Raw genomic sequence first — 14,208 nt, 5'->3', positions numbered from 1 at the left:
ATTTACATCAAACGAGTAATTAATGCTTATTCTGACCTCACTATGCCAAATTCTTCGTTAAAAGATTCTATGCAATGTTCTAATACTAAACAACGCTGAATACGAGTTTTCGTTTATACTAAAAGATCACGAAAGAATGCTCTTGCTCTAGCTCTATGTTCGTTTGATGTAAATGCACCATAATATAATGAAAGAGATATAACAGTACAGTGCCACAAACTTATCTGACCCGGTGGCAAAAACTGGAACTACGTGCCGCCATTTTGAAATGTCACATTTTCACAGACTTTTCATAGGGAATATTTTGTTTAAATAAAAAGAAAGCGACATCAGTGACACTGTCACCGGGTCAGATAAGTTTGTGGCACTCAAGAAGCTTATATCCTCTAATGTGGCACTATAAGTTTCTTTGACCTCAGCGAACAATTCATAAAATTTTACTGCCAGTAAATCTATCTTTAACTTATAATAATCGTAACTTTTATTAATTAAAAGGAACACAGAGCGTACTTCGAATGTATTTATTATGAAAATTTAAAATTAAATGCAATTTCTAAGTTTTTTAAATTACTCGGAGGAGATATTTATAATGAATACCAATATTGTAATGCATTTACACTTAATACAATAAATATACAAATTTAAATAGTTACATAAAAAATAAAAATATACAATTTTCAAAAGTGCCTTTTTATCACAAAATATTGTGCCATTATTCGATTTAACTTGGTGACTCGTGATAATGTTAGTTTAATTCCTTTCTTTCATACACAATTTTCTTATTATAATGGAAATATGGCTTTTAAACCTGTTTTAAAAAGTATTTTTCAAATATACCTAAGTTATAAGTACTTACTGAGAAATTCAAATTATGTTCAAGGGAGTCACGAAACACGAACCAAAAGTTATAAAATTTTATATGATAGGTACTATGGCCTGCTTTTAATAACATATGTATATTGCATTTGTATAAAAGCATTTTGGTGTGAAATATTTAGTTCCTGGTTTCAACGAGTAAGTGTAGGTGCAGGATTTATTACAGTTCGTATTTGTAAATAGATTGTATGTCATTTTGTAAATAATGGTATAGTGATATTGTTAAATAATTGTTAATAAATAAAATATATAAAATTATTTGTGTTTTATTTTGTATTATATTAGACTAAGAATTCTGCATTTTATAAATAGGATAATGCCTTTTTCTTCAATTACCAAGGATTATTTCATCAAAATTGTTTCGAGGTAACATATGTATAAATAAATAAATAAAATAAATGTCACCGTAAAATTATTGGAACGAAGTTCCTTATTGCGCGTTGTGAAAGGGGGCTAGACGGAAAAAATTCTTACGAAAAGAAGTCACGCAACTTTTTGCTAGACTTGTGCGGCGTGCGAGTGGTTCTCTGTCTGTCTCTCTCTAACTTAACACTTCGTTCCATCCGGATGTCCCTTGACATCGCTCAAGTTTTTTATATTTAGGTACTCAAGAGATAGGTAGCAATTTGTTGAAAAATTGTGACAATTACAAATCATTTGCCACCAATTCGATGGACTCGTGATTCGCGCTCGCAGATTCTATCCCTCATCATTTTTTAATGTAATTAATTATACACACTTAAAATACATATAATTTATAATTATAGGTACGTACCGGTGTTATTGGTGTTAAAGTGTAGTGTAGTATATTTATTGTTCTAATTTTCTTTTATGTGTTTTTATTTTATAATTTATGTGTTTTAGCCATGTTTTAATTGAATTTTACATATTTATTTTTTTTATTTCATGGATGTATAAAATTTCAAAAATTTTATTCATGTTATTATTGTAGTATTAATTTTATGTATTCTTGATAAATTTTTAATAGTGTAATGAATTTTATGTTTTTATAACTATGTACTTATTTTTTTTTTCTCGATGGATGATAAATTTGATTAACTATGTATTTTTAGACTTAAAACTGAAAAATTTTAAGACCTGTTTTTTTATAATTGTTGTACACGCCTGCTTTATGGCCAATTCAGTTTAGGAATTAATGATTAATGTACTTCTGTAAATTGTATTAATTGAGTCATTATTGGTGTGTCTAATAAAAAAAAAAAAAAAATTGCGTTAAAAATAGATTAAAAGTTGGTGCCCGCATCAGGCGACTTTGTTCGCTTAGAGTGCATTTTCTTAAATTATTTTTTGAAAACATAGTTAGATTAGGTTAGTTGCTCTGAATTTTCAACGTTAATTGGATTTTAATTTCATCCAAATCGGTGCTTTGGTTTAGCCATGAAAATAAAACAGACGTCAGACAGACAGAAAATTATTAAACTATGCAGATTGTATGTGTGTAAGTAGGTTAAAAAATGAAACGCTCAAAATTAACTATAGGTAGGGGGAGTCCGGGAGACTTGCCCAGGTGGGAGAGTTGAACCACTTTCAATAACTTTTTAAATTAGGCGCCAAATTACGCCAAGTGGCAAACAAATGAACGCGCATAATCCGCCAATCACAAGCAACTCGAAATTTTGAGTGATAACAGACGCATTTGACCGTGAGTTACGAAAAAGTATTTTCATCGTCGCGGAGTGAATTTTTTTGGATCTGTTGTTTTAATTGCTATGCACGCATTTATGAAGGTATGCTTAGATTACAAAATAAAGTACAGATGGAGCATGACAACCGCCCGTCGCCCTTGTCAAAGAAAATACGAAATCAAAAACAAATACGTCGCTGCACCAGTGCTATAGCGCATATAGTGTCATGCAATACGTCAAAAAGGGTTTGCAATTTAAGTAAAAAAATGCCGTCTTGTGATAATAAAACGCTGTAAAATTTGTTCCCGAAAACAAAAAAAAAGATAAAACATCGTTTCACAGGTTTTCTGTAGATAATTTGGCTGATTTCGTATGTTGCCAGTATTTTGAAAATGAATTTGCCATTTTTATTGGTAAAACGGTAAAATGGTTAAAAGATCTTCAGGGTAGGTAATGCTGTTGGATTTTTCGATCGTGAATGTGATTATTTGTATAGTGCACTAAAGGTTCATGATAATTATTAGATTATTTTAATAAGCATAATACATTATTTTGTTACTTTTATAAAGCTTAAAACGTCATAGTCGTTTTCGCTAGCGATTTATGTGAACTCCATGATGGATATGATGAAAATAAAATGTCCCGTATTCTCGACTAAAAACAACCGCTATTCGTATTCATATATTATGAAAAATAAAAAATAATATAATTATTATAGTTAATATTGAAACTTTTTTATGTAATTTATTTAATAAAAAATTGAATACAATTATTTTGTCCATATATAACTTTAGTAGGCAGGTACGTCTTTTATGTAATAAAAGAATTTAAATAAAAATTAAAACTTGACTTCTCATTTATGTATATAGCCTACGTCACTACCGCCACTAACATAATAATTCAGATCATTGCAATGAAACCTCACAACTCAAAATCGGTCCAACGGTTTATACTGCAGGGCGTGTCAAAGAAATATTATACATACATACATAAACTCGAAAAACATAACACTCTTTTTTCCGTAGTCGGGGAAAAATTTGGGAAATTTTTCAATATCTGGCAACATTACACGCACACAGAAGCACCGTGTACGTACAGTGCAGCGGCGAAATGACAGCACACATAGCTTTATTGAAAATGACGATAAATTATTCGGTTTAGTTCGGCAACGCTCCACCTGTCTTTTATTTTGTAATCTAAGAAGGTATGTATCAAACACCTACGTTATTGCATTACTAGATTATCATATTTTGTCGTACGTTCAGTGTTGTTCTCCAATTGATAGTGGATTTGTTGGAAAAAATCAAGATATGGCCTTGAGTCGGGTGTGGGAGAGTTGAACCAGTCGGCAGTCGGGAGACTTAAACAGTGGTTCAACTCTCCCTTTGCAGTTTGTGCACTATTTAAGTTAGTTTTTGTTTTGTTTCAGAAAGAAAATTCCTATAAGCCTAATAAGCCTAAGGAAGGTAGTCGTCACAGGAAACCGTTTACTTAGTCTGAGATTGAAAATGCAGACAGAGAAATAAAGAGTGGCAGATCTATTCGTCAAATTTCAATCAATTAGTATGGGATAGACAGAACCATTTTACGACGGTATTACATGTTAGATGAACAAAAGTTAACACCTTTGCAAGACAAGAGGAGCCAATACAAATGCTCCCAGATTTTCAATGTAAATAAAGAGACATTACTCGTTCGTTACTCATTGACCTGCAAAATGCACTATGGCTTAACCAGAAAACAAGCAATGCAACTAGCATTTGACTTCGCCAATTTCATTGAATTACCACTTATTAAACCTATGTTGATTTTACATGTGCCACATTTAATCTTTGAGACTGATAGTTATAGTAACAAATGTCTTTAAATTAGTTTTGTAGATTTATGTAGCAGATCAAAGATCAAAACGAATGTTATGTTATGCAGTTGCTCTGAAAACATTTGGTTAATTATTTTCACTAATTTGTTTAGAAGGTGATTATGAATATTTTAGTTATTGTTAAACGTGTCTAAATAATACATTAATTATGTGTAGGTAACATGCTTTATTTGCTTCATTTCTCCTCTCTAAAAAGGTATGGGCAAGTGTCCCGCACCCTATGATCAAGTGTCCCACCGGTTGGGGAGACTTGAATCAAAACTCATTTTTCATTACAACTTAGTTTACTCTCTTATCCTTGTAATTTTTATTTTCAAAATGGTATAAAATCTTAGCCAGATAATAAGGCTTCCATATGGTAAAGATCTTAAAGCTCTCAAGGTCACTGATCAGATTTTATAGAGTTTTTAGTAAAAAGCGGTTCAACTCTCCCGGACTCCCCCTACATATTTTATTTCTTTATAAATTGATGAATATTCGCCCATTCTGGGTAAATGTTTATATCATGCCAAATAGCTCTGGACCATACGGTGACTGTGAACCACACCACTAGAATCCCGATGATTGAAAGACCAGTGCCCGCCAGCATCTAGATAAAATAAAATGATAAGGGTTATTTCATAAAACTTTTCAAAATAAGAGCATTGCCACGATACATATTATTATTTTTTCATGATACTTTGCAGATTTGTTGAATGATGATTTTTAAGTACATATATTATATTTGTATACCTATATTTGAGAAGCTATGTATCTATGTATTGTGCGTCTGAAATAAAAATCTACTTATTTATTTATATACCTAAACCTAACTAGTTACACATCCTATTGCATATTGAAATCAACTTCATACGATACTTTTTCATACCTAGCGGATTCTCAAAACAAACATTTTTTTGCAATACGAGCAGTAAAATATCATTAGACTTACTATATTACTTGCTCTGTAAAACTAACCATTTTCTTACGAGGAATGTTACCATACGCTGCAACCAGCGCGTTGGCAGGAGTTCCCGTAATCAAATGAAATGGGAGGCAACTAGCCAACACCGCACTTGACATCAAGTAGTGGGGATTTATTTTTAGTGTTATGCTCTGGAAATTTATTATTGAAAAGATATTTTTATCGTTATATTCAATTTGTGGCAACATTGCCAACCCATTATGCCAAGTGTTTTATTATTCCACATTTTCACTTTACACTCAAATCAAGCCTTCAAAATATTTCATTTAAATAAAAGAAGCTAGGAAAAAAATGGAAATAGCTTGTATTCAATATAAACATGTTCCTCTGGTCAATTTTCTTTACGAACATTATTCTGTACCTCGCTAGGCTTGTAATGAAAAACCCGCATAGTTCCCGTTCCCGCAGGATTTCCGGGATAGAAGCCTATCCTAGTTCTTTCTTCAGGTCTCAATCTCTCAATCATGCAGTATCAGTGAGTTTTTGGGTTTAGCCCAGACAGACAAAAATTCCAAAAACTATATGTCTTCGGCATCAATTCACGCCCCAAGTATTATTAAAAAAAATACGATTTTATTATAATATGTACTATATAAGGTCCCTCTCACCACTCTAGCTATATGCGGCATTATGCAGTACACCAAGCATGAACTGCTCACAAATTCCGTTAATATTTTACACATGATTATAATAACAAAGACAATTATGGACGTCGGGCCTTTGAATAGAATTAGGAACTTTTCAAATTCTTCAAACATATCACTCTCTTTTAGTGCTTCGATTATTGCGTCAGTACTTACTGAAATTTGATTTAAAATTATTTATAGGGTGGAATTATGTAATATCAAATGGAGATACTACAAATACTTACGCAGACAAACATACATTTGTTTATATAAATATAAATTATAACAAGACGAGATTTGAACCCGCGTCTTCTGCCTTATCTACCGTGTTCCGTCTATTTGTCTATTTAGGTATACATATTAATAAAACATTTGAATGCTATAAAACTTAAATATCAAATTTTAAATTCATTCGTAATATCAAATATTAAATTCATTCGTAACTAAATAGTTATGATCTGTTTGTTTGTCTCGCTAAAACTTGAGAAAAAGATATACTGGTATAGCTTATTTTTATCTGGAAAATATTTGGGAGAGTTTTAGCTGCATCTATAATTTAACAGTAGATACACACTATCAAACAATTTTGTATTTGTACCAATAACAAAAAGTATACTCCACTGCACACTGTCCTTAACATTAGACCAAGTGAGGCATGTCTTGTATTCTTTGTTTGTAGACTGCTCGGATGCTGCAACTAAAAAAATTGTTATAAAAGTACGGAATGAAACCAGTTAACTCCTTTTTCCTAAAGAAAGCTTATTTACCAATCAAGCTTTTTGTATTATTAGGTACCTAAAGAACTCAATCGCATTAAAAAAAGAGCGTGTGTGCCAAGCACACGTGTCAGAAGTGAAACTTCTTTGGCAAGATTCAAAGTTGCCAAAAACGTCGCTTTACTCTATGGCGTGACGGTATTGCTATGTCGCGACCTTGAAAAAACTCTCAATGCGCCTGAAGAAGTTTCCCCGCGGCGATTAGCACTTTAAACGTTGATAAAATCACAGATAATATTATATTATGTACTTAAATATATTGTTCTTAGATATTATACCAAGAAATAAATACCTATATAACCACCCGATGAAGCACTAGTTCACCGGAATATTCTAGGTATCTCCATATTTATTGGAATAATAAACAAAATGGCGACCGCAATCATTGAAGGTGATGTTATTTTAAAAATACTGTGAATAGAAAAATTAATAGGACGAATACAAAAAATATTACTTCGTTCAATTATCAATGAAAATGAATAATCCATACTAATATTATAAATGCGAAAGTAACTCTGTCTGTCTGTCTGTTTTATTATTATATTATTAGTTATTTAATATATTTTGATACAAAATAAAAGGTTAAAAATTAGCTACCACTGAGCCTTTTTTTTATCTCTCTAGTCTACGTCTATTGCTTGGCAAGTTATAGTCAATTATCGGTTTTTTATTTCTCCTGAACAGTTGTGTTTTTGCTAACTTAATATTATAAATAAGAAAATAACTCTGCCTGCCTGTCTGTCTCCAGGAAGATTGTTTCTATACCTATTCAAATCATTGTCAAGTAAGTACATAATTTTATGTTGGTCAATAATTCCTTATCGCTTTGCTACTCAAAGCTAGATAGAGCCTGTAAAGCCAGAGTTGCGATCAGCACGAGTGATAAAATCTGTAACATTTTAATTTTAGTACTTAATCACTAAATACAAATATTATAAAGCTGAACTATTATTAGGTAATATTATAAAGTTGAAGAGTTCGTTCCTTATAACCTACTTAAAAATAACTTTATTTATTTACTAGCTGTGCACCGCGGTTTTACCAACATTGCTCGTTAGCGTGATGATTAAATAATTAATAAGCGATAAATGGACTATCTAACCGTTAAATTATTTTTCAAATCATACCCGTGGACCCTGAGATTAGCGTGTTCAAACAAACAAACTTCAGCTTTATAATATTAGTATTGAATATGTAGATAAACAAAACTTTAATAATCCTAAAGTGGTACTTAGCGTTAAGTATATACGTCTGAATTTCTATCTTTTTATCTTCCATAGGCTCTCTGAACTAATACGTTTTGTACATAATTTTTAAATTTAGTAATTATTAATAGTTAACATTTTCTTCTAGGCTCCTGAGACAGTTTTATACTAGTTTGGGAGCCGAAGGATTCATTAGTTTGACCTGTGTAATTATGTCAATAAAGAATAATAAGAAAATTTCTTAGCAATACACCCACATCTACTTAAGTATCGTGTAAACCAATGCACTTGGTTCAGGCCCGTGTATTGGTTTTAATCTTACCCTCGAAAGAGGAAAAAAAATAAATATAAAGAGAAAAATAATAATAAAAAAATTCTTCTATATCACGAAATAACAATAAAATAACATAGGTAGCTAGAGAAATATCTCATGATATATATTATAAATATACATATACCTACCATTTCATGGGATGATATTCTGCCCATTTTCTGGTACTGGGAATTTAGCAATGTCTGAACATATTGGGTCTCCTCTTCAGACATACAAGTTGATGGTACGGATCTGTTTTGAATTCTGAAATATTATGATCATGGAAATACGACTAAGCCATTGTTGCGATAAGGCCGCTTACTGTACATTGTTCTATTATATTGTAAACTTTGTAAAATGTCTTCTATAAGGTTAACAATAAAATATTTTTCATTTTCATACATTAATTCATACATCCTTTACTTAGTACATAATATTATATTAAATTATCGTGAAAAAGTATTTTTATTGGTAAGTATTTTAGCGAGTCTTGTTATTGAAAAGTAAGAAGACTGTTATTGTGGTTTCCATCTTTTTTCATTTTTCGGATTTATTTTGATATCACAACAGCTTTAAAACTTCAATGTTTTTTTTTGTATATAAACATTCCTTCGCACGTCCTACGCACATTATTTGCGCGTAACTAAATCTGTATTTTATAGTAGGACGCGTGAGAGATTTCTTATGAATATTATTGCTTAATCTTTTATCGAAAGAAATAGAGGTTACAAACCCTTTATTATGACTAAAAAACCTATAACATTTGTGTGGATAAAACCTGAACATTCCCAAGAAATAGAAATTCATCCAGAAATACAGGAATGCCTGTAACATTAGTACTCCCGGGAAGGTGAGGAGCATGAAGTGAGGGAACTCCATCCTTGGCCCTAGAGGGAATATCCTGCAAAGTTTTAAAAGATTTCTACAATAATATACAGGATGTACCTAATCGTTAAGTATGCACAGGCGATTATTCCGTAACTATTACAAATATCAAAAAACTTTAAACTGATATCGAAAGTACTTAACCTAATGAGTAAAATGGCCAGAATACATTTTTAAAAATAAAACGAGAATTAGTATGATATTTGAATATCCCATGTGACTACATTTAATATGAAAGATTTTAGATTTTTCTTTCTTTTTGGTTTTCTGCTTTAATTACTTCGCAAATTTGAAGGGAAGTTCATTTAGAAACTGTAAATAGAGCGCCTCATTGTATTACACAATGAGGACGTCACTTTGAAAATATGCTATGAATACATAATGTATGGGAAATAAATTGTATGGAAGATATCAGTTTAAAGTTTTTAACGATTACACCCTGTATAAAGAGGATAGATTTGATTGTTTGATTAGGCTCCGAAACTACTGAACCGAAAAAAAATATTTTTTTTATTAGAATCCTACATTATCCCTGGTGGATAACCCATAATATACTATATTTTATGATGTTTTTATCCCGTCAACTGGGGCGAAGCCGGGTCGAGCGGCTAACTAGTTATTTTATTGTGTGATAGGTATATTATTTTAAAAAGGTGTGATGTTGGATTTTCTACACATGTCATACTAGCTGCTTTTACCGGTTGTTCAAATCCACATTTGTCACGTTTTAAAATGTCGATATAAAAAAAGACAATATTTTCATCAATAATGTGAACTGGGCCTAACTGGAAAACCAAAACATTCGATACAAGGCTATCATGAATGTACGAGAGAGTATTGCAATAAGGGTAGTTTTGTGCGTTGTATGCAAAAAAATCGAAATAATATTTTCGTCGTGTGAACTGGGCCGATCTGGAAAACTAAAACATTCGATACCAGGGTAACATGAATGCACAAGAGTTTTATTGCAATAAGGGTGGTTTTGTGCATGTGTGAAATAAAGTTAAGGGATGCTTGTGTGAAAAACTTGTTTACGTAGAGCGTAGGCACAGAATACATAATAGTAGCTAAACGCGTAGGTGTAGCGATTTTCTCGTATCGGTAGATAGGAAAATTTGTATTGCGCTTACATCACTACATAATTATGGAATAATTCATAATAATTTTGGCGTTATTATGAATGAATAGAACACTAGGTACCTAACTTATACTAAAATAACACTTGATTGCCCCTTATATAAAAAAAAAATATATTTAGAAGATCGCGGAGGTTTAGTTATTATATATATTTTATTAGCGTTCTGTCACGGAAAATCCACGTTGGAAATTCCGTCAAGTGTGACGAAGCCCTAACTCCAAAATTTTGTAAACTGCCGAAAAATTGTAATCCCCAAACACACGGATCAATTTTCGTTTATTATAGGTAGATATATTATGTATTACTAGGTTTCCACCCGAGGCTTCGCCCGCGCAGTCTAATAAATACCCGCACAGTTCCCGTTCCCGTGGGATTTCCGGGATTGCGTCATTTTCCCGGGATAAAAAGCCTCTCGGCTATCAAAATATCTACATACCAAATTTAATGAAAATTGGTTCAGTAGTTTAGGTGTGATTGAGTAACAGACAGACTAGACAGACACGAGTTACTTTCGCATTTATAATATTATAATAAATTGTGAAATGGCATTAGATGGATCACACCTCGACCGCTGATTGGTTGTTATGTTGTTTACTTTACGATAATAAAAACTTAAAACAACCCGTATTAAAAGCGGATCAAATCGGACTGAATTTCAAAGCAATGCACCAGGTTAGGAGGAATTTCAAGAGATTTCCGATAATGCACTATTTTCTCGCTATGTCGCGTAATGTGATCTATACCTTATGTTGAGATGGATATACTAAACGAGTGAGAGGAACGAACGGGGCGTGTCATTGGAAACATTGTTTACATTACCAGCCTGAAAACCAAAACATTGTACCAGGCTAGCATGAATATGAAGATGTCGTGTAAGTAAAGATAAAATATATTTTATTTTTATTGTGGAAAAAATACTTTCTTTTCGGAACAAATACACTTTTTTAATATTAACAATCTAACTACTTATAACTCAAAAACAGTGGTGCGATTTTAATGATTTTTAGTTCACTGTACATAATATTTGTTTCCGTTTTTATTATCAGCTTAATTATTAAAAACTAGCTTTCCGCCGGCGGCTCCGCCCGCGGTTTCAAAGAAAAACTTACATAGTTCCCGTTCCCGTGGAATTTCCGGGATTAATATTAGTGTAGATATACAAATAAATCCGACTCTTTCAACATTTTTTAATCCAAGAAATAAAAAATCCACGCAAGCGAAGCAGCGGGCGAACAGTTAGTTTTATGATATGAATAAATTGTATTATGTTAGGAACTCACGTATCGCAGTATGCTTTAAAAATTTGATTTGTTTCATTACCGATGACTGTAGCCATAGTACCTTAAATTAGAATAAAAAGATAACCGCTTACTCTCTTTAGTTTACGCTCAAAGACCAAAAACCCTCATTGAGCGAAAAAATAGAAAAAATAACGTGGTCACGGTCATTGAGTTAATATGTAGTACGTAGTACATATTAACTCAATGGTCACGGTAAAAGTGCCTTGGGCAGTTGGGCAGTCCGGAAGAGATCGCTAGTAAGCGATAAGGCCGCCTTATGTACCTACCATATTAAACCGTTTTGTATAATTGTAAATATTTTACTTGGTGTGGTTAGTGGTACATATTAAATTGATAAATAAATAAAGTGCCTTATCCCATATTCCAATTTTGGTTCTTAGGAAAATCATCACGAGCGACGCGGACGCGTTGTGGCATTGAAGAAAAAGCCATGACGCGTAACGCGTTCTACCTACTCACATTCACAAGAATACGTAAACAAATCGTAGAACGACATATTTTGCGAATAAGATTTTTTTTGGAAGAATAGCAAAATATCGATCAAATCGGTATTTGAATGCTATAAAACGAATTTTTAAAGATTGATAACAATTAAGTAGGTATTCGTTCAATGAGCGTTTTCGATTTTCGTGCATAACAAATATAGGAAACAAAATGAAATTCATACCTATTGATGATGAATAGGCGACACCTAGATAATAAAAAGTAACAATATCGCTAGGTACGAGATTTCTGTGGAAAAATAAAACAAGATTAGTTAGTACATACCTACCTATTTAAAACATGTAAAAGTAAAGTAGGTATATAATAAGTTAACAACTAAATATATATCTACTCCAGATAAATTAGGTATCTTTCATCACTCATTTTCATTGCATATTATGCATTTGCACCTAACCAAAGTTATTTAATTGATATAAGTTTGCAATGTTCTTAAGTTATTTATGTCTTTTACTACAAATAATACATACCAACTACTTAGCTTGTTCGCATTTTCATAGACCTCCACGATTCCTAGCTGTAAAATAATTATTAAAAACACAGAAATAAAAAATCATAATTATAGCATAAAACGGCATACCTCTTCCAATTCAATTAGAATAGCTTTAACTAATGGAATCATAAGCGCACATGCAGTTATACTGTAACACCACATCGATGCAATCATTGTTGTAAAAAACAGGAGAAAACTTAATCTAGAAAAAAAAAATACAACAATATTAAAAACTTTTCACAATTTTGCCGCTCTTTTCTCTGAAAGTGTCAAAAGATTATTATTAAAATATTTCCGCCGCCCGGAGACAAGTCGCTTTGTTGGAATACCTAATATCCTAATATATTTTTGGAATAGACTTTTATCAAATAAGAAATATTAAATTAAGATGAGATATGATAAATATAAATAATTACCTATAGTGGGAGCATCCAAAAATGATCAATACTTTAAGCGAAATGCGTTTATGTATTTTACTTTGTTCTACAGCTGCGATGAAACACATAGCGCCAAATGATTCTAATACAATATTATGTATTTTTATCTGTAACAAATAAGACGCAACATTAAATTACCAAAAAATTTAAATATGATTGTGGTTTTACTGTTCTGTTACATCAACAATAGATACGTTTAACAAACAAACACAGGGTTATTTTAATTTTTAATGAGCTGCTTCGAGACTATTATAGTTATCTTATAAAGATATTTGTATATTTTGACTATTTTACTCACACTTTGCAACAATATTTTATTAAATACAGATGTTACTAATAGCAATGCAAAAGATAGCATTGCAGTTGCACATGGGTGCAAAACATTTGTAGTCCAATACACTGCTGATACGAGAAATACGTAAAATGATAGGTAAGTCTGAAAATAAATAAAGTGCATATCATATTATTATGTACATATTTAAAATGTAAGCGATTTGTTCTGAATCACGTTGAATACTTACATTATTATCACCTATGAATACGATGGGGATTAAAATAATTGGACATAATAACAGAATCAACGTTTTATTGTGTTTTATAAAAAATCTGCTTATTTTGCTTCTGGTTGTTATTATAACAAGATCCGTATCACTGCAAATCAATAAAGTAATATAAAAAATCGTCGTTACTCGTGAATGTCGTTGTAATTTCAGCTTTTAAGGTAAAATCAATTATCTAAGAAAAAATAGAAAATGTTACATACGATGCTGAAGTATGTAATATTTTTTAAGTCCCACCTATAATGATATAACGATTTTTTAGCCATCTAGATCTCTATGTAATGTCTAGACAGCTGGAACACTAGAAAAACTTTGTAGTGTGAGGGTATATTTTAATATTACATACACAGCGAAGCATTTTATTACTTTGTTTTTGTCCTGAATACAGTTTATAATTCATTGCAAAATATTTGGATACCCATTTGATTATGTCCACACAAGTCCACATCTTGGTCCACTCATCATGTCCATTGTGCTTACAACTTCGTTACAATCGCTTCTGTTATCAATGCCAGTAACCTGCAGCTGTTACAAGCTGTCACTGTCAAATTCATGATTACGACATTTTGACAGTTGACTTGAGGTTTCAAATTCAAATTAAAAAATTA

At 31.6% G+C, this 14,208-nt stretch overlaps 2 protein-coding genes and 1 long non-coding RNA gene across 3 annotated transcripts; 1 reads left to right on the top strand and 2 right to left on the bottom strand.

Annotated features, from left to right (window-relative positions):
• The first annotated feature begins 2,549 nt into the window (after positions 1 to 2,549).
• On the top strand, positions 2,550 to 4,561 carry LOC123700275. Its single transcript, XR_006752607.1, has 2 exons — positions 2,550 to 2,624; positions 3,727 to 4,561. It is a non-coding gene; the product is annotated as an uncharacterized LOC123700275 (long non-coding RNA).
• A 291-nt stretch (positions 4,562 to 4,852) lies between these two features.
• LOC123700440 (protein I'm not dead yet-like) lies at positions 4,853 to 6,024 on the bottom strand. The gene is made up of 3 exons (XM_045647651.1): positions 5,974 to 6,024; positions 5,359 to 5,496; positions 4,853 to 4,990 (listed from the first exon to the last, which is right to left on the bottom strand). The coding sequence occupies exons 1-3, from the start codon at positions 5,992 to 5,994 to the stop codon at positions 4,853 to 4,855; spliced, it is 297 nt and encodes a 98-aa protein (XP_045503607.1). The 5' UTR covers positions 5,995 to 6,024.
• A 6,492-nt stretch (positions 6,025 to 12,516) lies between these two features.
• Positions 12,517 to 13,469, bottom strand: LOC123700439. The gene is made up of 4 exons (XM_045647649.1): positions 13,339 to 13,469; positions 13,020 to 13,147; positions 12,691 to 12,805; positions 12,517 to 12,627 (listed from the first exon to the last, which is right to left on the bottom strand). The coding sequence occupies exons 1-4, from the start codon at positions 13,396 to 13,398 to the stop codon at positions 12,517 to 12,519; spliced, it is 414 nt and encodes a 137-aa protein (XP_045503605.1). The 5' UTR covers positions 13,399 to 13,469.
• Positions 13,470 to 14,208: the final 739 nt, after the last annotated feature.

The sequence above is a fragment of the Colias croceus genome, chromosome 19 (genome assembly GCF_905220415.1).
Source record: "Colias croceus chromosome 19, ilColCroc2.1".
NCBI lineage: Eukaryota > Metazoa > Arthropoda > Insecta > Lepidoptera > Pieridae > Colias > Colias croceus.
Note: the sequence above shows the minus strand (reverse complement) of the source record. Positions and strands in the feature narration are given on the sequence as shown.

What these genes read in the sequence shown, in the direction of transcription:
- LOC123700439 (XM_045647649.1), bottom strand. Translation starts at nt 13,398, where the DNA reads ATGCTATCTTTTGCATTGCTATTAGTAACATCTGTATTTAATAAAATA. An exon ending in TTTGGATGCTCCCACTATAG is followed by an intron (nt 12,806 to 13,019) that starts GTAATTATTTAT and finishes TTTTTTTTCTAG; the next exon opens with ATTAAGTTTTCTCCTGTTTT. An exon ending in TTCTAATTGAATTGGAAGAG is followed by an intron (nt 12,628 to 12,690) that starts GTATGCCGTTTT and finishes ATTATTTTACAG; the next exon opens with CTAGGAATCGTGGAGGTCTA.
- LOC123700440 (XM_045647651.1), bottom strand. Translation starts at nt 5,994, where the DNA reads ATGCCGCATATAGCTAGAGTG. An exon ending in TGCCGCATATAGCTAGAGTG is followed by an intron (nt 5,497 to 5,973) that starts GTGAGAGGGACC and finishes ATAAATTTCCAG; the next exon opens with AGCATAACACTAAAAATAAA. An exon ending in ACATTCCTCGTAAGAAAATG is followed by an intron (nt 4,991 to 5,358) that starts GTTAGTTTTACA and finishes TATTTTATCTAG; the next exon opens with ATGCTGGCGGGCACTGGTCT.